The sequence below is a fragment of the Homalodisca vitripennis genome, chromosome 2, assembly GCF_021130785.1.
Source record: "Homalodisca vitripennis isolate AUS2020 chromosome 2, UT_GWSS_2.1, whole genome shotgun sequence".
Taxonomy (NCBI): domain Eukaryota; kingdom Metazoa; phylum Arthropoda; class Insecta; order Hemiptera; family Cicadellidae; genus Homalodisca; species Homalodisca vitripennis.
In genome coordinates this window covers 99,614,738-99,638,602 of record NC_060208.1, presented here as the reverse complement: position 1 = coordinate 99,638,602, position 23,865 = coordinate 99,614,738, and the positions used below count along the sequence as shown (strand labels likewise).

The 23,865-nt window shown below is 34.0% G+C and overlaps 2 protein-coding genes across 2 annotated transcripts in view; one reads left to right on the top strand and one right to left on the bottom strand.

Annotated features, from left to right (window-relative positions):
- LOC124354425 (GPI inositol-deacylase) overlaps positions 1–14,305 on the bottom strand; it is a 44,211-nt gene extending 29,906 nt beyond the window's left edge. The window contains exons 1-2 of the mRNA XM_046804870.1: positions 14,139–14,305; positions 7,347–7,500 (exon numbers count right to left, since the gene is read on the bottom strand). Coding sequence (XP_046660826.1) covers positions 7,347–7,500; positions 14,139–14,285 — 301 coding nt within the window. The 5' untranslated portion in view covers positions 14,286–14,305. The remainder of the gene's footprint in view (positions 1–7,346; positions 7,501–14,138) is intronic.
- LOC124354426 (piggyBac transposable element-derived protein 4-like) lies at positions 9,429–11,683 on the top strand. The gene is made up of 2 exons (XM_046804871.1): positions 9,429–11,296; positions 11,404–11,683. Exons 1-2 carry the CDS (start codon positions 9,644–9,646, stop codon positions 11,596–11,598), a joined length of 1,848 nt encoding a protein of 615 aa, XP_046660827.1. The 5' UTR covers positions 9,429–9,643; the 3' UTR covers positions 11,599–11,683.
- Positions 14,306–23,865: the final 9,560 nt, after the last annotated feature.

The window sequence follows — 23,865 nt, the reverse complement described above, 5'->3', positions numbered from 1 at the left end:
CCTTGAAAGGTGGATAACACACTCCTCACCAATACATCCATTGCAGCAACTGTGGAATTGCCCCTTCTGAATCCAAACTGTGACATTCAGAACACCATTATCTTCCAAAAACATACAAATTTGATCATAGACCCAACTCTCTATTAACTTTGATATTACAGTAAGATAGAGACTCGCTTATAACTCTCAGGGTTATCTCTAGGCCCTTTTTTATAAAAGGGACAGATCCTAGAGATTTTGAGCACCCCACTACACAAGCATGCATTAATGGTTTCTGTCACAGGAATAACTAAATATATTAACAATTACTTCAATGTGTTGTACGACATATAAACATCACAGCTATTAGAATGGTTTAAGCTTTTACCAGCATTTAAGATATCATTACTTAGTTGACACAACACTCCCGCTAAAGATTTCCTGCATGATAGCGGTCCTCCCAACATATTCAACAGAACCAGATGTGGACAATTCCAGCTGATGTTTAATACTATTAACCGTGTTTACAAATGCCTGATTAAAGATTTCTGATGATACATCGATTGTTTTGTGCTTGTCTGGAGTTCAAGCAGTGAAAAATATGCTGTTTTAATATATTAAACGACATTTTAGCATGTTTATCATTTGTGGTGATACAAATTTTAGACTACAATAACGTTAGAAAGTACGGCACACTAAACGGTTACTATCACTTTATGGCTACTTAATACTATCTAAATTGTAAAAGATATTGCCTAGTATCTACACTATTTTTAGACCATAATGGTTTCTTGAAGGTTAAACAATGAAACTCTGGTCCCCTACAAAAGAATGTGCAATGTAACATTTATGGTAAATAAGAGAGTAACCGAAGTCAATAACCGAGAGTCAATACGAAGAAACTGTTCAGGTTTTGCCTAGTAACCATATATAACTAATCTTTCTGTACAAAAATATAAATAACCACTAAAACATTTAAAATAACAACAAGTGTGATTATAAATTCAAAGTAAGCAGTTGTGGGTAAGAACCTACAAGCTCTCACAACATCTGGGTCTTCGTAGTGGTTCTCATCAGATCTGGAATTTCTTGCAAGGAAACTAGTTGTTGTAGATGTTTTTGATGATGTCCCATTTAGTTAGTTGTTTGAGATGTATTGTGGATAGATTTTGTCCAATGTCATTTGAGCGCTGAACTCTTGCAGAGGATACTTTTGGGAATTTCATCTATTTTCTTTTTCAAGAAAACTTTAGCTATTTTTACAACATCTGCAGAATCATTACTTTGATGAAATTATGGACTGCTTGTCAGTCATTCAAAGTTGAAATTCATAGAGCATCTGGAAAATTCTAAATATCTTGAAATGCTAAATTGAGTTTCGCTGTATGAAAACAAAGTTCCGGAAATTCTATGCCTAGAATATGTTAGCTTGCATTTCTCAACTCCTGTAGCTGATAGATTCTAGAAATCTTGTTTCATCACATTTTCTACATTGTAAATATTAAATATTTAAACTCTAGAAGTCCTCAAAACAAACTCTAATTAAAAACTGTAAATTGTATCAAATATGAAAAAAAATTTCTTTAGCGATTTATCCCTTGATATTTCAACATGTGAAATAGGATCTATGCATAGAATGGCTTTCTCTTCTCTAACAGTGCTAGATGTAGTTTATGAAATGTGGTTATAACAACATTTCTAGAAAACGGATGATTAAAAATATCATTACTTTCTGAAAGGCAAATCGCCTCAGGTAAATAGTAAGAAACTTCAAAAATTATGGTGAATCAGTGTTCCTTCAATTAGAACGGTGTGCAAGTGGTTTCTAACATTATGGAGTGGCCTCATGAGCACATTATTTTAAAATTGTATACATGGAATTTGTGTAGACCTATTAATATTAGAGTGAATGTTTAGTTATAAGAAATATTTGAAATACGTTTCTACGTTTAGAAAGTAATAACAGAAATTTAAGAAGTATTTAAAAAAGATCGCTTCAATGAGAAATTTACTTTATACTGCATTAAATTTTGAATGTTATGTAAGGAATTGAAACAAACAATCTTTTTGGAATACTTAATGAAAATTTGAATGTAACATTGAGTTTGGCCAAAGGCATGATTTATTACTTTTGTTGATGCACTAAAGAATGGCACTGTGTGTCAAAGTGAACTTGAAGAAAGTTGATATTAAATTAATGTATAGATAAGATTGGAAGTAATTAATTTTTAGAAGTTTCCTTCAAATAAGGGAGTACGTGAACTTTAATTGCCAACCTCAGTAGTTGATTGATGCTTTTAAAGTAATATGTTAGCATTTTAAGAAGTGTTTATGATTCTAGCAGGGAGTTCTGTAGTCAAAGGATTTCTTTTAGAGGATTGAGGGAGTTTCAAAGTTGAAAGTTCATAGGAATTATCAGCCATTTTGAAAGTATGAAGTTTAAATTTATAAATAAATCTTCAACTATTTCTTGTTTGTTTTGGAGGAAGAATATAACAGAGAGATAGACATATTTGCGAATTTGAGTAGTCATTTTGTGTGAGGTTTCCCTAAATGCAGTAGTGTTAAGAGATTTAAAATAGGTTTAGACACACATATAGGCCTAATGTTTATGAACATGTTTTAATTATAAAGAAAAGAACGTGATGTTTTAATAATTAAGAATTCTAAGTCATTCTGGAGCATAGAGAAAAATTAATGTGAAAGTTGATTTTGATTGTTTGAAAAGAATTGGTTATAACTTCACTGAAGGAAAATTAAATGAAGGAATATTTTTAAATGTAATAGAAATGTTTAAAAAATGATAATAGTAATAATATGTTAATGGAATAGTAAATAGTTAGTTTAAGGAATTTTAAGTTAGTGTAGTACAACCTTTTTGGGTCACTTTTGGTGGTAAGAGGGAGTGAAAATAGCAATATTAGTGAATCGTTGGGCCCAAGTAATAAACTTGGAAAATAGGACGTGGGTCCTGTTCACTAGTAATTAGTTATGTTTACTTGTAAGTGATAACCAATTTGATAACAAAGTTTAAGTAAACCACTGATAAAGATAACCAACAATAAGGATTTATCAGAGGGAAAGCAATGAAAAGTGTGCTAATATTTGTAAATATATTCTAATATTAAACAGAAAACATATCTTTGGCAACTCAAAATAAAATAAAACCTCCAGAATTTATTTTCCTCCTTTTTTATTGTTCTCCAAGTGGTTGTGGGGATGAGAAAACATGTCATTTGTTGTGGGAAAATAAATAAATAGGCTTAAATCAAATACACAATAATTAAATCGTAAGATGTGAGGGCTCTGTAGTATAGTGGTAACATGCATAACATCTCTCCTATTCTCCATTGATTAAATTCAGCTTAAAATACAAACAAAAACCATGAAACTGTAAAGTTTGTAGGTTTTCATGTTCAAGACAATCTAAAGTATACTCATATGGGAATTATATTTAAGGAACTGGCTAAGTGTATCTTTATGTTGCTTAGATTAAAGTTAACTGTAACTATTGACATATTAATAGCTATATACTATACTCACATTTGTACTCACAATTTGTAAAATGGGATTACTGTTGGGGGTGTAACTCAAAAGGGTTATTCATACTACAAAAAAGGGACAATGCAAATAATGTGTTATGTAAATAGTGGAACCCATCCCAAACCTTTGTTTATACAAACCTTCATTTGTTCTTCCAGTATTATTGTATGTTAAAATAACCTTAATGAAATAATTGAAAATAGTTCTATACAAAGTTATTTTAGTAGACAACATTGTGATATTAGAGTTAGCTGTGCTACCAGTCCCCAAAAATGGTTTTTTTTAAAACTAGGAATTAAAATGTATAATCTGCTGTCTCTATTCATTTAAGTGCTTGGATTCAGTTGTAACAAAAGCATAAACAAATATTTTGATAAATCTAACTATACACAGTGTCAATGGATTTGTATTATATTTTATATGCGGTGGGCACTCAAACCTCTTTTCAAATTCCCGGTCGAAAATTTCTGATCATCTAGTCTGTTTTGAAACAAAATAGACAACTCTAGTACTGTATTTAACCCTTACGTCAAGTGCAACGATGACGGTTTATCGTCACTAGCAGTATTTGCAAGAAATACCACAAAGCTGCTCAAGCATTTCATCGTTAGTGATATGCGAGTAATTAAGTGACAATTTATCGCTATCAGCTATTTTAAACTCCTTAGTTTTTATCTCTGTGTCTTTCGATGTGTCCACATAACAATGTGTATACCTAATAACTTTCCTTTCTGTGATGTTTAGAAAATACATGTATCCAATTCGGAAATAAAAATATAACAAATAAATATCAACACAGCGCTACTGTGGGGCAGACTGCACAGTATTGCGGGTTAGAGGTCTAGCGGTGGACGAACTTTCGGTACGAGACAATGATTTCGCTGGTACACAAAGTCGGTTCAAGACAATACACAAATAAACACTTTCATCTGAACTCTACTTAATTAATTTATCTTTTGTGGGGAAGGGGGAAGTTTAAGAGTACCAAGTTACTTCAAAGGAATTTGCAGAGATTCTGGAAAATAAATAAATTAAAAATTCTAAGTCATTTCTCCTTTTAAGTAATAGAAATGGTAGGTTACAAAATGAGCTTTCAGAATATATTAAAGCTACGTAAAAATGAAATGTATGGATGCATATTTATAGAGAATATATTTAATTACAAGTACGCATAGTACGATTAGCGATCGTTTGTTTACTATCGAGGAACTAAGACCGCGCATAGAACCAGCTGACACGCTAGCGTTGACAAATATACACACAGACAAAACCAATTTCAATTAAATTATTTATTTATAAATCAAGTTATTCTGTTGCTATATATTTCTAAATAGTTTTATACACAAAGAACTACAAAAACATGTTTCACCAATCGGTAATTTGCGTACTGACCGATAATTTTTGTCTACGAATAGACAGTGCAGACTCTCGACGATGCGCCAAAATAAATATAAAAAATACTAATTATAACTAAAATATTATTTGTTAACTTGCAGTAATTTGTTACTTTGGTTATCTATCTAAATTTTTTCATATGGAAAGTACAAAAATGTTTGAGCTAGACTTATTTGTGGATTTGCGATTTAGCTTCTCCATATCAGTAATGTTGTGAAATCGTGATCTTACAAGCATAGTTAAGCACTTCTGTTGGTATCGGAATCGAATGAAAAGAGCCACAGTATCGAGTATCGGAAACTATCTATCCCTAGTAAAATTTCCAGGGACATTATAAATATTCACGCATATCCACGCATGTTTCCCGGAGTCTGAAATCCATGCATAATGCACGCTTTTCCAGATTCTCATCGTTGGTGGTAGCCCTGGTTAGAGTCCCGCGAAAGTATCGTGACTCCGAATATATCCCACTGATATACATGAAGAATGCTTTAGTATCGTTAGATTATAGTCAAGGACTACGAAACAACTTGACATAAAGATCCTCATGCACGTTGGACTATTTGGTTTGAACAGTTCGAATCGTCCGAACGATCGTCACGTGTGCGTAGAAGTCGTTCCGGTAAATAGTTGACCGGAGAACTGACGGGACTTCTATCCGTCGTCCAACCAATGCTTCTCTGACGACGAAAACTGATGAGCATGGCTGATTCGATGGGCTGGTCGTCTGCTGTTTATAGACTGACAACAACATCAAGTTGCGTTTACACTGGCAAGTAAAGTTGCGAGAGAATATGCAAAACTACTGTAGCATAATGTGAACAATACAAGCAATTAATTTTACTCAAGAGAACTGTCGCAAGTACTTGTACAGTTGTACCGCTGGTTGTTCCGGGAGTCAAGACGAAGTCTGTTCACACATGGCAGTGATGTATCGGCAAGGTTTATGATTAAAATTTTAATAGCCGACACTGTTCTCCAGTTCTTGCAAACAACTGTCCGACACTGGCTACGGAGTTCTTGCGCCCGTTTAGACTAACCATTTTTACAGTCGGACCAAAACTTCCGCCATTTTTGCAGGTGTAAACGCAGTTCAGTCGAAATTTGGATGTGACCGTGATATCAAAAACATAACACTACTTCCTTTTTTAAACCTATGTAATTTTATGACAATCGGAACGTGTTTGAGGAGCAATCATTCATAGATCAACAGAGGCCTCGGCCGCGATACGAGCAGTAAGCTGTGCGCTGGATCGAGCGACGACTTAAAGTTTAATGTTTGTGTTGTGCATATAGAATATATGAACACTCGACACTTCCCATGGCAGACGTGAGCGGAAGGGCAGACCACACTATGGAGCTTATTCACCGCCAATTCTAGACATTAATTGTTTCACCTGCCGCTCAGCCCTCAGCTCAGTCTGTCATTGCTGTGCAACAGGACGCAAACGTCCCCTTCTCGACGTTACTTTTTGTAACTAACCCACTACTATATTTTCCAAAAGGTATCTTATCAAGCTTTGTAAAAATCCAAACGACATTCTGGTGTACCCAAAAACCGGGCTGCATCTCTTATCAAATTGTCAAACATTATATTATTCAACGAACCGAACTCTAAAACCTGTTTAAAACACTGTACATTTTAGGCCTGTACTATCTATTTAACACACGTCTTTTCAAAACACTATTTCCACTCAAGAATAAGAGTTGGACAACTTCGTCCGGAGACCCCACTTAGACAAATGAATAATACTTAAGAAAAACCCCGTTTGTATCGCGGTTACTACCGCTCTGCCGCTTCACCGCTTAAAGCGTACCACTCGCTTAGTGCCGAAGTCCGAAACGATCGGTCGGTCGATTTAAATTATCCAATGCATTACGTTTTTGGGTGGGGGGGGGAGGCTTGCCGCGGCACAGAAGTAGAACTAACCAAGATAAACTCACTACACTAGTGGAGGTAACCTTAGATCAACCGGGGTCAGATGAAACTCACGAACATATATCGATCTTCATTTACAATTTCACGAACCACGTCGCGTAAAATACGAGATTTTGAGATTAATTAGTGCTTGATTCAATAAGCTGTCAAATGATGTCTTGATTTTATAAGTTCTTGGAGACGGAGAAATTGTTTTTGAAATCTTCCTGGTGCTCTGGAAAATTCCCGGTTTTCCACCTGGTTCGTTAAACTTCCAGTTTTCTCGTTCGGGTGGTCACCCTGCTATATATATAGTTAAATAAATAAATATATACATATATATATATATATATATTTATTTATTTATTGACAATTGTCATGAAAAAGTAAGCGTGTTTTATTTTTGCATGAACATCAAACAGCCCTCATATGAATGGTTCTTAATAAATAAAAAACCCATCCTTATTCTAGGCTTATGAGGATGTACAACATAAGTTTACATTACACCCACCTTGTTTGAGCGAGCCGCCCTGTCCAGGAATGAAGAGCACTGGGATACCAGAGAACTGCATATTACGGGTCTGTTGTGTCTGCCGACCCTCGCTGTACGCGTACAGGCCATATCGGCGATACTCGGCTGTTACATTTGGCGGTAGACTTACTCTCTGTAATTCAACACGTAAATCAAATGTTTTAACTTAAATCTTAATCTGTTTAGTTTATCACAAAGAATTTTTTGACTATCCATTATCAAGTTGCTTTAGCAGATAATGTGTGTTATAAATTGGCGATTAGTTGCTATGTATAATATATTTAATACAGTTTACATTATCATACTTGACATCATGCATAACATAATTGAGAATGATGTTGACACCTGTGTGAACATATGTGGATAGGAATCAAGAGGTCAACCACCCCCAGAGCAAAGTGTATAAATATAAGGATATGCAAACAAAACTGAGTTACAAACAAAAACATATTGGGTTTTAATAATGATATCTTTAACAATTTTATCTACTGCTGGCCTTGAGGTGATTATACTAATTACTTTTGTTCAAAAACTACTGTCCAATTTGCTTCACTTAGGATATGATACCATAATTGACTTGACTTAATTCCCTTCCCGTTTTGACACTGCGTCTACTTTACCTCAATTCCCCCCGGCAAAGATTCTATTTACAACTTTAAGTAGGCTACTAATTTACTCCAGTTAAAGAGCAATTCCATTTGAGTTATTTAATTTAGATTAATCTTTCAAACCAAATATAAAAGTATAAATAAAAAAATTAACCATTGAGAGTATTTTAAAGAGTGGAACACGTTGGAAATTCTCAAGTTTATATTTATGACTAAAGAATTTTTTTCACATTTTTGAAAAAAAAAAAAAAATTACATCAAATGAATAAACAAGCATTTAGATTGGTCAAAAATGAATATATTTATTTTAATAGAAGCAAATTTCGAATAGAAAGCAACGTCGAAGTGTTTTAAAATTGATCTATATTTCAAAAATTTCTGGTTTTCAGATCATATAATTTATATTACTTATTTTTATTATATTGTTTATAATAATTTTTTAAATTGTTTTATTTATATGTGTTTTGCTGGCCATAACAGTCTACAAACAATCTAGAAGTCCATTAGGCTACGTCGCGTAACAATTTTCACTGCAGTTGCATGAAGAATTTCAAATATATAACTAATTTCATTCTCGAGATGTTCTGCAGCCACATAATCATACAGAAAAGAAATTTCCGTAGCTCCCAGACAGATATAAGAGAAATTGTGCCTGTCTACTGAGTGATACGCTTCAATGACATTCAGCCGTATACAAGGAATGGACTTTCACCATAGTCAAACCAATTCTTGTCCATCTATCAGTAGAACGGAAATTTAATGAAAAAGTTCAAGTATGTAGATGAAACCTTTCTTGTATATAGTTAGGTTATATGTTTTACTATGTCACATTTTAAAATTTCAATAACTGTACTCAGTTTATTCACACATTTGTTTACCCTATGATTTTCTTGGTGTCTTCATCACATGGTAAAACATAAAAATAATATAAAAATGTTTGCTAATGTTACGACAAAACGTGATGTAACAGAAAACACAAAAGTTAAATATTACAAAATAAAAATATCACAAAATATTAACTTAGTGCCAAATCTATACGTCACAACTTTTCCAGAACAATATATTTGCGTTTAAAATATTACATAATTCCTTACTGTCAAATATTAGTTGGTAACATAAAAATTACGTTTTGTATATTTATTAATTATTAGGGAGTAACACTAATTTCACGTAACATTAAACTGCCATCTGGTTATGTTAATGGTGGATGAATTATTATATTATAATAGAGGATGTGATAAAGCATTAACCGTCCCCACGCCGTAGACAGATATATTAGAATGGTATACGTTGACCAAAACGCCAAATACAGCTATATATGGTATTATAGATTATGTCTCTTGGAGAGTTATTTAGTTCACAAAAGGCCTTCGAAATGCCCGCTGCACGCTCCGTGCTTATCGCGGTTGCCAAGAAAGTATTTATAAACGACCTTCACTCAGCGGCAGGGGGACGAGAGCGCCCTTTGTCTACCGACCACCTGGTCGTCAGTTGTGCGTCTCCTACAGAGCCATAACCAAACATATACGTGGCGTGTATTGGTACTTTCTTTCGTTGTCCACTAGTACGCGTCTAATACTGGTTATTTTTCTTCATCGAGTGGTAGTGTTTTGATTTATTTGAAATATTTATATTCTTTTATAGTGTAACGAGGTGTATTTAATTTTAATGGTAAAGTTCTTTTTTTTTATCGGAATGGAATATCGTGGCGACCCAAACTTAGTGACAGGTGTACGGAATGCATCATTTTCAAGTGCATTGTCTGATGACATAGATAGTGACTATGACGATATACTGATAAATAATATTTGTGAAGTTGAACTAAGTGATAGTAGTGACAATGATGACGACCTGCAAACTCCCCGGACAGTAGCTTCAGAGCAAACAGACAACCAACAACCAGTTTCTACTAATCAAACAACACAAGGTACTGTAAACCCACAAGTGAGTGACTCTGATTGGAAGGATGTCACTAATAATGACCCTGGACCAACCAATACAATTCCTATTTACAACATAAATAATGGGCCTAACCTACCTACACATTTTGATGCTGAAACTGAACCGATTGATTATTTTTATTTGTTTTTCAATGAAGATATAATAAATCATATATGTACAGAGACAAATAAGTATGCTAATAATCGATTGTCAAATGCACACTCTCCACATGCCCGCATAAACAAGTGGAAAGATGTGACATCGGTTGAAATGAAAGCTTTTCTTGGGACGGTCATTAATATGGGACTTATTCCACTACCATCACTCGAGTCATACTTCACAACAGCGTGGGAAGGACGTATTCCATTTTTTAGTGATGTTTTTTCAAAAAATGAGTTTTTGAACATTTTTTGGAATTTGCACTTTAACCACAATCCAAATCCAAATGTTACAGTTACAGAGAGATTTTTTATTGCTCCAATTCTAAAACATGTAAAACAAATGAGCAAATTGTTCTATACTCCAGGCAACAAAATTGCTATTGACGAAAGCACCATATCCTTCAAAGGAAAGGTAAGCTTCCGTGTTTACAATCCAATGAAACCCAAAAAATTTGGATTGAAGGTATTTGTTGTCTGTGATAGTAGCAATGGCTATCTATATGATTTTATGCCTTACTACGGAAAAGGGAATATTATTCCAAACTCAAATTTACTAAAAAGAACACAGATTGTAAAGGTATTGAGTGAGTCAGTGGTGTATAAAAATCAAAACTCTCCAATAACTGGCCTACAGGTGTACACTGACCGCTATTTTACGAGCCCAGAATTAGCAAAAGAGTTATTGAAAATTGGATGTTATCTCACAGGAACTGTTATGACCTGCAGAACTGGAATGCCTCCTGGACTAAAATCTAAAGGAAAAAAAATGAAGAAGGGGGACCTTTATGCGCAAAGAAAAGATTCAACTTTGATTGTATCCTGGAAGGATAAGCGAGCTGTGCACATGCTGAGCACACTCAGTAAAGGAAGCAGTAATGAAATGACCAGTGTACCAAGCAGATGGCCAAACAAGCCACCTACTGACAAACCAAATGTGGTATTAGACTACATACAGCATATGGGAGGAGTTGAACGAAGTGACCACTTTGTGGCTTCTTATCTATTTATGAGAAGAACGAAGAAGTGGTATAGAAAACTATTTTTTTGGCTATTTGAGGTTAGCATAATAAACACTTATTTGCTTTATAAGATGACACAGGAAAAGCACCACAAAAAGCCAATGAGCCACAGACTTTTCAAACTGGCCTTGGTGAAAGCTCTTGTTGCTGACAAGATTGCTTGTCGACCGAAAACAAGAAAACGAGGACGACCAGTACAGGTAAATGTAACTATACTCACTCAAATTAATAAAATGTATTGCAATGCTTAATTATAATACATAACTTACAGGGTATTTTGTATAGACATTTGCTGCATTGTTTATAGGGACCACCAGATGAACGTTTGGATGGCAAGTCGCATTATATGTCGAGGAGAGAAAAAGGATCTAGTAAATGTTTGGTGTGTCATAAGAAGGGATTGAGAAAGGAAACTATATACTTCTGCAAAACCTGTACTGCGAGGCCTGCGCTACATCCTGACACATGTTTTGAAGTGTATCACACATCTTCCACATACTAGTAGGGTTAGAATTACATGATAAGATGGTGTACATAATAAGAAAGTATACTAATAATTAGCAGTTTATAAAACTTTTTAGTTTAATTACATTTTACAATTAAATTTAAAATTTATTTGAACTAAATATTTCTTTTTTATTTCTTTTGCTTTTACCTTTTATAATTTAGTTGTAATAAAAATTAGCTTTGAACTAAAAGAAAAAAAATGTTTACTTGTCTTGTCGTTGTAGGAAAGTTAATGGATTTATAAGTGGCGTGCAAAGGGTTAATAGTTAAATAGGTAATTGTTAATTTATATTTTAATAAATAAAACATATAATCTCCTTTATTTAGTTTGATAAGAAGACTTCCAATAAAAAGGTTATTTGTTTTATCTTAAACCTGTATTATTTCTTATTTTGCTGCAGGCTTAGCTTTACGAGTCTGAACTATGACAGACTTGATTATGTAGCAAATCCAATCCAAAACAATAGTCATTATTTGTAAATCCTAACATGATAGCAAACTGACACTTTGATCCTTACCTATCAGTTTATTCAAAATTCAGTAAAACAATACAATCACAAAGCATATTTGTCATATGAAAATATAATTGTTTAGCCTTGATCCCTCCCATTCCATTTACAATGTGAGGCCCTGTACACTTACCACTTGGTAATCTTTTTCTTCTTCTATTTTTGGTTAGACTAATAAAACAATAGTTTGACATTTTTATATTAAAAATATCATATTGGGTATATTTTGCATATGAAATCGGTCTATTGCAATTGTCTTAAAAATGATTTCAACTGAACATAACCCCCAGAGACCCAAAAACACACCTCATTCCAAAGGATTCCAGGAGTCAAGTCTGTGACAACGTTAAATTCCAGATGCTGCACTAAGAGAAAGGTAAAAAGGAACCAAACTCAATATTCATATTGAACTAACCCTTTCCATCATAGCTACTTTAGTGTAAACTATACTTTTCAATAATTTAAAATACAATCTAAGTAACATGTCTCAGTATGAAAAGTTTGAAAGGTGACATCTTAACTGCATACAATTAGCTTACTATTGCTGCTATATATTATGTAGTTAAAGATTTGAAAATGAACTTAATTTCACTATGAGCTGATGATGCTTAGAAATATGTTATAAACACTGCAGAGAATAGAAGGCAGTACAAAGTATTGGATTTAGCACGTACAATACAAAAACTAAAGATTTACCACAATTTTACAATTACAAAAACATCATAAAAATAGACGTTTTTCATTGCCAACAATGTGGGCCAACTGTTAGGTGCCGCATTTCACATTGATGGCCTGACACATTCATGATCAGATCCTCCAAAAGTTTAATCAGAGAACTCAGTTATTTCAAGGGATGTTTTATTTTCGTCCCCAGACCTATGAGGCAGATTTAGTATAACCAAACATACTCATACAGTTAAAACTTTGAAAATTGTACTTTAAACATAGCAAGAATCATTCTTCCTGTAATTGGATGGGTCATTCTTCCAAAACTTGGGACAATCAAGTTCCAATTCCAATTCCTTTATTTGGTTATATACTGTTATTAGTAGAGCAATAAGCCAAATATTTTTCACTCTTAAAACTAACAAGGTGGATTTGACAGTAAAATTATTAAGTGACATGAGAGGATGTTTGTATCAACAGTAAAATGCCCCAAAACTCAGTACTTATCTGCTTTTTTGATTAAAGGTGTATAATAATATATTAGGCTTCTCATTTGTGCTACTGAGCATCTTGATTGATATGTTTTCATCTTAGTATGAATGAATATTATATATAGGCTTATATACATCACACGTCACTATTCTTGTAGCCTATTAAATGCATTTTCCATTAGATTATTTTGTAACAATAGGCTTTAATATTAAGACTTAGTATCAAACCTGATTGAATGATTTATTTAATGAAATCTTACAATACTTGAATTAAAATAGATCCGTTGATCGGATTTTTATAAAATTTTGGTCAAGTTATGGCGTGGCCTACAGAATATGCAGAACCAGGCCTAGTTATGGCCAGTTCTTATGCAAAGGTTATGACCCATTACAAAAATAATTCCAAATCACTTAATTCTAGTCTCTTTTATATGTATATATTTGCATTATAATATTAATTATTTTAATTGCTGTTAAAAACTACAAAAAAACTGCTTATAAATTTTGGGTTGGAAACAAAGTGGAAGAGAATATAAAGAAACAGTCAGTACATCAATTTTAATTACCAAGAGCAAATAATGACCAGTTGAATAAATAGCTGTCAATACAGTAAAATATTTATTTGAAATAAATAAAACCTGCATAATTGAATAAAAATATTAATAGGATTATTTTTGAAAACTACCAGATATAAACTTATGACAATTTATGATAACTTATTTAATTCAAGATGTTATATTCATTGTGAATGTATGCATAAATACACCGGCAAAACGGCCACTGCAAACATTTGCTACAAAAAATACCAATGCAAAGATTTAACCTAAAATAGAACACAAGTGATAAAAAATGTAAATAGCTTTACTTACAACAAACTGCGGGTATTCATACATATATGTCATTTCACAACCATTATGTCCTTGTTTCGTTAAAAACCTATTTAAACCTAATAAATAACTGAAAAATACTAAAGCAGAAATAAAAACAAACCCATTGAACACAAGCAGCCGCGCCATGTTTGACCATCGGGCATCGGCTGCTCGACTCAGTGTTGACAGATTCATTTTGAGAGGTCCCCACCAGTGGCAAGAAACTTCCCCACTGTGCTAAACAAAGAATTCCCACATTTCCTCAATTATTCAATATAACAATTTACCACTCCAAACTGTATATATATATATATATATATATATATATATATATATATATATATATATATATATATATATATATATATATATTAGTAGAATATATATGAACTCAACAGGTTAAACTTTTTTTTAACTAATGATTATACTAGTTAAGATTATGCTAATACAATATAAAAAAGTAATTTTTATACTTACCAGGCAGGCAGTATTCTAATGGACATCCTAATATTTTATATATTCACATGTAGCACAAACCCTTGGCCATATACCACATACCGTATTAGGTTTTCTACACGTTTAACATAAAACCACAATTTAACATATTTTCTTCCTAACAATATTCCTATTTTTTAATGGTCATAAGGTATATTGAGATTAATACATTTTGTTATGTTTTACCAAAATTTTATTTGTAATTTTAAAATTGAAATAGCATTATTCATATTGATTGATTAAATGCATGAAATAAGAAATCCTGTTAGTGTTTTGCGTTTTAATCTATTTGTAATGGTTTATTGTTAATATTTATTGCACCAAACATTCTTTGAATCCAAGCACTACTGTGAGGTAATGTAAAAATGAATGCTATAAATCTGTTCAAGAACAAAAAAGTTTTGGAGTAGTCTTCAGTTATCATTTCCTTTACTTTTATCCAAAATGAAATACAGTAAAAATTTGTCTGTTTCAGTATCAATTGAAATGTTTCTAAGAGCCCTCCATTCCATATTAACTGATATTAAATCAATATTAACGTTTCATTTAAATGGATTTACTGCTGGAGAGATCGATTGGATGGATTTGATTTGATCTCTATCTGGTATTCGAGTTTTCCTACCATATAATTTCCAATCTAGATAACATTTAATAAAAGTTAAGACAGTAAATTTTAAAGGCCCTAATCTGTTCTTTAGTCAACCCTGAATGTCCGTAAGACCATCAGCACATTTAGTTCCTAAATACAATCTTTATAGCTTGTTGAAATATTTGGGGTTTCTGAAGTTTTGAAACGTCTGTTTTATTAAAACATTCAAGCTTGATCAAGAAGATCAGTATTGTCCGATATGCTGTGTCAAATCTGCCACACAAGTGTACAAGTTTAGGTTTCTCTAATAGAAATACACTGTTAAATCAGTAAGTATTAACAGAACATGGTCCAGAACTTCGAGATACAGCGTATTAATGGGTGTTAACAAATCTAACATAGTTTGAGCATTGTTGTTAATCAAATACTCTGTCGGAAAATATAGTTTTAGAGCTGAGTACTGTTCCAAACAAGTTCAATACATAGAGAAGGGAAAGCCATTTTGTCTATGGCCTTAGGAGTTTGTAGGAGTTAATTTCCAATATAAAAGTTTTAACAAGAGTTAACTTCCACAAAATTTAAAATTTTTTTAAACTCATGCCACCTTTTACTGCTATACTGAAAAAATGAATACATATTTCTCACTAGCTTTTCAATTCAATTCGGAAGTCTTTCACTAGCACAAAGTGCTAATGAATGCCACACACAATTCACAACGATTAAGTCTAAAATATCACGTTTTAGGAGGAATTGTACTGAATGGTTCAGCCCAGGAGCGGTTGGGCTCCATGTGAGGCCATCGGCCAAAACTAAATAGGCGACTCATTGCGTGACATAAAACTACTAATTAGCCTACACAATTTCGTGCCTAATAATAATTTTTTTCATCACTTTGCCCTGGAATAATCAGTACATGAATGTATAATGAATAATGTAGCAAGTAGGAAAATACTTATAAAGGTGGCTAGGTGGAAGATAAAATGCATTTTTAGTCTAAAACTGTTTAATAAAACAAAATTGAATTCTTACAAATAGATATACTGTTGTAAACTGACAATTTATACTACAAAAGCGCATTAAATAATAAGCTTACTGGGCAGTTGTGTGCTGGTCTTAGCAACTTCATTGATAATTGTATCTTTATATAAATTCTGAAATACGTCTCTGTCTATATTCATAAAAAGGAGATTAGACACAAGTTCTTAATTTATAGTTGACCTAAATCGGGTTTGTAATGTATCTAACTTTTAGTAATACATTTTTGCTGTATAATATTTTAGTGTTAGCAATATGTTTTGTATGCTGTATGGTGGGACATGAGTTTAATAAATTATGTGCGTGTTGCGCTTTTCTGGTCCTACGAACCATTGAGACATCAGCACAATGTTACCCAGGTATATTCCCTAGTTCTTCTTCCAGAACTTCCGAATGGTGTTACCTAATACTTAGCGATCTTCCGGTCTCAATATACAACAGTACCTTATTTAAAACCATGAAGTAATGCCCAAGTGAAAAGTCCCTACATTGTGTAAGGATGTAACAGGGTTTTTATGACTTTCATCTTTTACAATGTTTTCTCTTGTCACCTGTGTGCACGGTATTGTCAATATAAATTTTCGAACAATATGCAAACTGAGGAATAAACCAGACTGAGATTTAACACAATCAAATTTATTGAACTCTTCCTCTGACCAGGCTTCTTCCAACTCTAGGCCTAGCTCTTCGCCGTGGCTTTTCTGAGCTGTACAACTCTTTTCATTTTTCCCTGGACCTTCAACGTTTACAAAATGTATTATTGTTCTGCAAACTATTTGAGCTCAACGAGTAACTTACTTCTATCAATTTTAAAAAGTTTTGCTGAAGCTTGAAGCACATTTTCGGAGAACTTTCCAATTCTTTTGATTTCATTAAATCGCTTTGGATCCAGCCATGATCAATCTTGTAATATGCCTGATCCAATCTTGAATATATGATCGGGTACAAATCGTCTCTCTATACTTGTTCTGGCACTCATAAATTTTGAAAATATAAGAGTTTTTACTTTTGGACCAATTGGACAGTCGAGATTTCTCTAGCTTGTTCTCCAGGTATTACATTTCGGTATCTATGAGATTAAAGACCGACCCGGCAAATCACGAATTTGACGTTATTACAGTTTTCTGCCCATCGTCCTGAACAAAAATATATAAGGTTTTAGGGGGTGTAAATGACAATGTAGAGGCTATATTTTAAATAGTTGAGGTTTTAATATTTTCATGTTCTGTTTCTGAGCTGTGTCTCGGTATGTACCTTAATGTTATCTGCGGTCGGCATGATAGCGTATTTGTTATCTGAGAGCTTCAGGGCTGTGGTCCAGTGCTTCACAAGATATCGTGTACTGAAGTTCAGATCGAATGAATGCTTGTCAATCATGGATCAACCATCCACTAGTTCGACGAATCATAGTGAATTGTGTGTGTCGGAGTGTTTTGTCGGGCATGTTGGGAGTTTACGTTTCGACCGAAATGAGATTGTTTCCTTTTAATGGTAAGTGCTCTCTATTATTGTCCATTTATATATTAATATTGGGGTTTTCACGATTTATTATGTTTTTACACTTTACATTAAGTTTTTTTGCATTGCTTTTTAATTTATATTTCTAATCAGCCTCTGTATATGTACTATCCCGAGGGACTTTTTTCTTTCGTTGAAATCAGCGTGGGATGCGGCAGCACCTTCCCTCCCGAAGGCACTCCGTCTCAACCTGATAACAAATAATTAATTTATAGCTCGAAATTAAGAAAAACCTCATTCATTTGGGTTAAAATTCTGCTCATTTCAGTATTATTTTTCATTTACGTTTCCAAAGATGGCGATGCATCACGAGGTGGATTCACGGTCACAAAAGGTCACGTGACGCCTGACGCGGATGTACAACATGAAAACTTTGCTCCGCGCGTGAAAAGTAGTTATATTTTCGTTATTTCAACTTCGTTATTTTTCATTTCCACCCCGTGAAACCTGTTTTGTTAAGTAGAACGATGCCAATAAGTTAATATCGCAAAACTCGTATTTTGCCGCTCCGGCCGTGATTACTTTCACAATTATCTACTTTTATTTTTGAACATAGTTTCTCTTGAAAGTCTGACTCTAATCCCACATCAATGACATTTAAACTATTGTTAACTTTCGTTGCATACTGCTTTGATTTGGAATACAGGGCTTCTAAGTAATCATCGGTTCTTCTTAAAAATTTGCTGCAGTAAGGTTTAAAATAAGTTTTGAGCAATTTAATAGTTTGTCGTTGTTCTTGTAAATACTTTGAAACTGGGGAAGTGACCAAAAATAAATCCAAAACCAAATACATAAAAATACTCACGAAATAAAATTTATTTTTACAGTAAAAACTTCATTTTTGCATCCAAAACTTTTGTTGCTTCAATTTAACATAAAAAAGCAAGTTACACGTGATCGCGGGGTTTGGTGGAGTTGGCTGGCGTGGCGCAGTAAGGACACGTTGGAGAAAGGTCGGGCTTGCCCTATGCAAGCGGTGGCAGTCATTGCACACTGACTGTAGCAATCCATAGTGTGATAAGGTTATTTATTTTAAATACTGCCTGTGACTTACGCTGTTTTAACTTGCATCTAACAGTGTAGTTTACACACACACACACACACACACACACACACACACACACACACACACACACACACACACACACACACACACACACACACACACACACACACACACACACACACACACACACACACACACACACACACACACACACACACACACACACACACACACGCACGCACGCACGCACGCACGCACGCACGCACGCACGCACGCACGCACGCACGCACGCACGCACGCACGCACGCACGCACGCACACGTGTCACTGCCTGCCTGCCCAAGAAGGGTTACTACATTAAGTGTTGTTTCTGCTTATATTTTTACATATATTAATAGGTTTACTCATCTTAACTTATATGGAATGTTAAATATTCCACGAAAATTATGTTCTACATACTTTTATTCATAAACGATTTTACCACTTAGTCAAATGTTAACACTAGGAAAAATATTACTTGTCATCTAGTAATTTGTCACCGACATTAATTTAGGCGTTTTCAATGAAGTCCAGAGCGATGACAGATTTTGAATGTTAGTGTCACAAAATTCTTCGGAGGAGGAGAATTTCTGGCCCTTCGAACGACGTCCAGGCCGGGATGATTTAGCATGTTACTGCAGATGAAAATGTTCTTTGTCGACGGAGAATTTCTGGTCCTTCGATTTGACGTCCAGGCCGGGATGACTGGGATTTAGCATGTTACTGCAGATGAAAATGTTCTTTGTCGACGGAGAATTTCTGGCCCTTCGATTGACGTCCAGACCGGGATGGCTGGGATTTAGCATGTTACTGCAGATGAAAATGTTCTTTGAAGAATTCTAGCTCTTCGAATAAGTCGGTTACTGAAATTTAGAGTATGAATGTCAGTTAAAACACTTCTTTTGTGACGGGGCATTACAGGGCATCGGAATGGGGTTTGTCCACTGTCACTGATTTGAAATTTTTAGACAATAAACATGGTTTCTTTTAGAATGTATAGAGTATTATGATTTTCTTTAAACTGACATATTTTTGTCCCAGTGTTTGTTTTTCTAAAACTTCAGAATTTTTACAAGCAACGCTTATGTTTTGTAGAATTTTGAATGAAGTTTTGCTGAATGTTTACTAACCATAGTTATTAATTTCAACAATCACACAGTAAATATATAAATGTGAATAATTTGTGTGGCTGGATTTGATTTATCTTGACTGTATAGAGAGTAATTTTAATAAACATAAGATCTTTAATCTTGGATACATTCGATATTATATTATCATCATTATAATCATATACAATGATTGCTATACATGTGGACTGGTCACGGTATTAAGCAATAGTAAGTAAACATATTTATTTGTAGTTATTCAATGTTTTCACAATTCTAATTAATGGTCGCTTTTATGAAACCTTAAAAAATAACAAATATGAGAGTAAAAGTTGCTTGGAATTGCGTATATTTCGCCAAACACTGTAAAACAGACGATGAAAAATGTTTTGAAAGAAAAAAGAAATGCGACATTTAGTTAATATGTTGGTAGCTCTGAAGCTGTAATGATATAGTTACATCTGGTATTTCAACAAATCAATATAAAACACAAAGTGTGATAATTTTATTGTTTAACAAAGATGGTATATTTGATGTATGTCTTGAATATTTGTGTAGGATAAAACATATTCTATTTGATTGTAGGACACACGTCACTGATCAATATTTTAGTCTACTTAATTTTTTAACCCGGTATAATGTGTTCTATTAGAGTATGATATAAAATATGATGCTTTAAAAAACTAAACAACAGCTAGAAATCACAGTAGTATTGATTTGGGGTCAAAGATGACCGGGAGCTCCCCTGATCTTCATTCTGATGACTCAAATCCTTAGTTTAAGGATAAGATAGGACGGTGAAAGATGTATATAAGGGAGACATGTTTGCAATTCTATCTCTGATGTGGATGCTCGGTCTAGAGACGCCTAACATGAGACAAAGACGGAAGACAAGAACTATTGAAATATAAGGCAATGCAGTGTAAGACTTGACGTACGCTGAACCCTGAGAGCTACATCAGTGAGCATTTACCTCCAGGATGTCTATAATAATATTTATCTCAGTAATTCTCGCTTCCTCATAAATGGTAGACTACTATGATGTAGAGAATCTCACAATGCCCAAAAATATACTTTCTTGGATGTTATGGCCTGGTAATAGCTGTGGAGGTCTAGCAATCATCAGCATTTTACCCTGAAAACCAGTTGAGGTGAAGGATATCCTTTTTAACCTGAACCTGTAGGAACTGTTGAAAGTTATTGTTGAGTAGGGGGGCCGCCAGGAAGCTGTTAACAAAGGCCGAATAAACAATGACATTAGGTTTCTTGCAGATGCCGACGAAGGACTTTATGTTACTTGGGTGGGAACTGAAATAGGATAATTTTAGTCAATTATATCATAACGTTGGTTTATTCGTGCTGGTGCTTATCATCAACAAATTTTACTCATATTCTCAATTAATTACTGATGTATTTAACAGTTAGTATTTAAGGATTCTAACAGAACTTGTTATATAGCTATGTATCTACAGAGGTTTTCTCTGGGTGAAACCATGGCAGGTAATAAGTTGGCAACGGTGATGTGTATATAGGCTTAATTTAGCTAAGTCCAAATTTATCTCGTATCAAGATTGCAATATATTGAAAAGAGCCAAATCCAACCATAAGCCTTAATTTTGAAAAACTTCGCGGAATTAGTGAGGTGACATCATTTCCCAATTCTAAGGTGTCCTGCATGGAATAGATCAAAATATAAAGAGAGATCTTTGACCTTGCCGAGAGGAATCGTTGGCGCAGGGATGTTTTGCGTCTAAAACATAGCCCTAGAACACTAGACGATTTCCTAGTAACCTAAACTGATCACATGTGGCTTTGAAGAAGTGAAATTCTCTTTCTTTCAAAACTGTGTATTAACGTGAAAAAGAACTAAACACGGAAACGTCAACAGGTCTAACTGCTAGGATACATCACCGTCCTGAGATAGCTTATCTAGTGAAGCACTCACCCCCCGAAAACATGCCGATACAATCCGCCAAAAGAAATTTACCGAATGCTTAACCTTCTGGCAAGACACTGACCATTGCAGTCAGGAAGGAAGTAAACCGCATGGAATAAACTCCAAGACACTGAACAAATTCTTTTTTCCTCACGGAGACAAGTAGGGGATTTAATAGCCTTCTTCGCAGAGGTACTGTGTCAAATAGTACACTGGGCTCTCTTCGAAAAGGGACAATTCTACCGATTACAACAATAAATCTAAGCAAACATATTCCTCTTAACTTACTATTTACAAGTGTTTCTCGGTTTAGCAGGCTGGATAAATGAACGACGAAAATCCCGGGAATAATATTTAATTACCGAGCATGTGTAAAGTTAGTAATTATCAAGGATATCATTAGCCTATGTGTTTTCACGGCATGGACTATTTAATAGTTAGTTGTGAAATACAGTGCAATTGCATATAACTTTAATATACCTGTAGTAAACTTTAATTTATCTGAAGTAGCTTAATTAATAATTGTAATTTACTAGTAAACTGCAAAGATTGACAGATGGGTCATGAATTGGATTTAGGAAGTAAGTACAATAGGTGATGCGCGATACGTATAATCACATACGATGTTTAAAAAAATGCGACACACACACACACACACAGGAATACTGCGTAATTTCATAAGCAAATCCTTCAAAGATCCACAAGAACAAACGAGCTTCAACCGATCACAAGATTGTGTCATTAATATAATTAACTGCATTAAACACTGCAGTTGATTTTACCTTAGAATACTCGAAGATAAATGTAACATTGCTATGAAATTTAATTAATGATCTAAATATGTGCAGGTAACGTATCCGGTATTGGGTTCCTTTGTAGCGCCGAGTATTTGTAGTAGTGGAAGTGGGACGAACACTGACATAACTCGATGAAACCGTTGCTCCCAGGTGAGGGCAGTGAGCCTCTGACCATAAATGGAATCACAAAATAATGCATCAGACAAAAGGTGCGATTGTTTTTGGATTGAGAAAGCATGAAAAGAGATGAGGGATATGACACTGTAAAGTTGATATTATTATAGCGAACATAGATAGAGAGCAACCACTCGCACTGTACTGTACCAGGCTTACATATATATATATATATATATATATATATATATATATATATATATATATATATATATATATATATATATATTCTTCCCAGGAATGAAAATCGAAGATACAAACGAGTAAGGCCTTGAGCTGGGTAACCCGCAAACAGGCAAGTGTTTCATTTAGCGACTATATTTAAATGTGTATATTTTGACGTGGTTGCTTGGACGTGATTACTGTCACATAAAATCATATATGTAAGATTGTGTTGAAATTTCGCACAAACGCTGAAATAATATATTCCTCAAATATGACTCCTTCTGTTTCAATATTATCATAGGACTCCTTCATGATATATCATAGGTGTTCTCATAAAGACAGCTAACAGACTCTGACTTTAGGATTCCTCTCCCTGGCCTAAGATAGTTTAAGCGGTACTGAAATTATTTTAGCTGTCAAATAAAAAATCCAGGAATTTTGTTCGAATATTCGAACTTCAATATCTTCCACTGGTCGTCACCTATCTCATGAGTGCAATGCCACTTAGAAAAGATATGCCTATTATAGGATGCTTCCTATATTATTTAATTATTTATAGGAATATTTATATTTAGATTAAGAGAATTATAAATTTATATAATAAGTGAATTGTAAGATTGTGATCCTTCCAGCAGTGCTGAATTTCTTGTCGATTCGGGTTCGAGGAATGCCTAGAAGCTTCCTTTTGTATCTAGGTATTGAGCATAGGATACAGGTCTGGGTTGGATGGGTAGCATCCAGTTCAGACATTGTGCTTGCTCAATTTTGATTGGCCAATGTTAGGTTGATCAGATGGTGGGAGGGACTTCTAGATCCTTCCGGTGGATTCAACCACGTTTTCAGGGGAGTCTTTACTGTGTGCTCAGAG

Bases quoted from the DNA above. Each gene is read 5' to 3' on its own strand.
- LOC124354426 (XM_046804871.1), top strand. From the start codon at position 9,644: ATGGTAAAGTTCTTTTTTTTTATCGGAATGGAATATCGTGGCGACCCA. The intron at 11,297-11,403 runs GTAAATGTAACT...CATTGTTTATAG, and splicing joins AACGAGGACGACCAGTACAG to GGACCACCAGATGAACGTTT.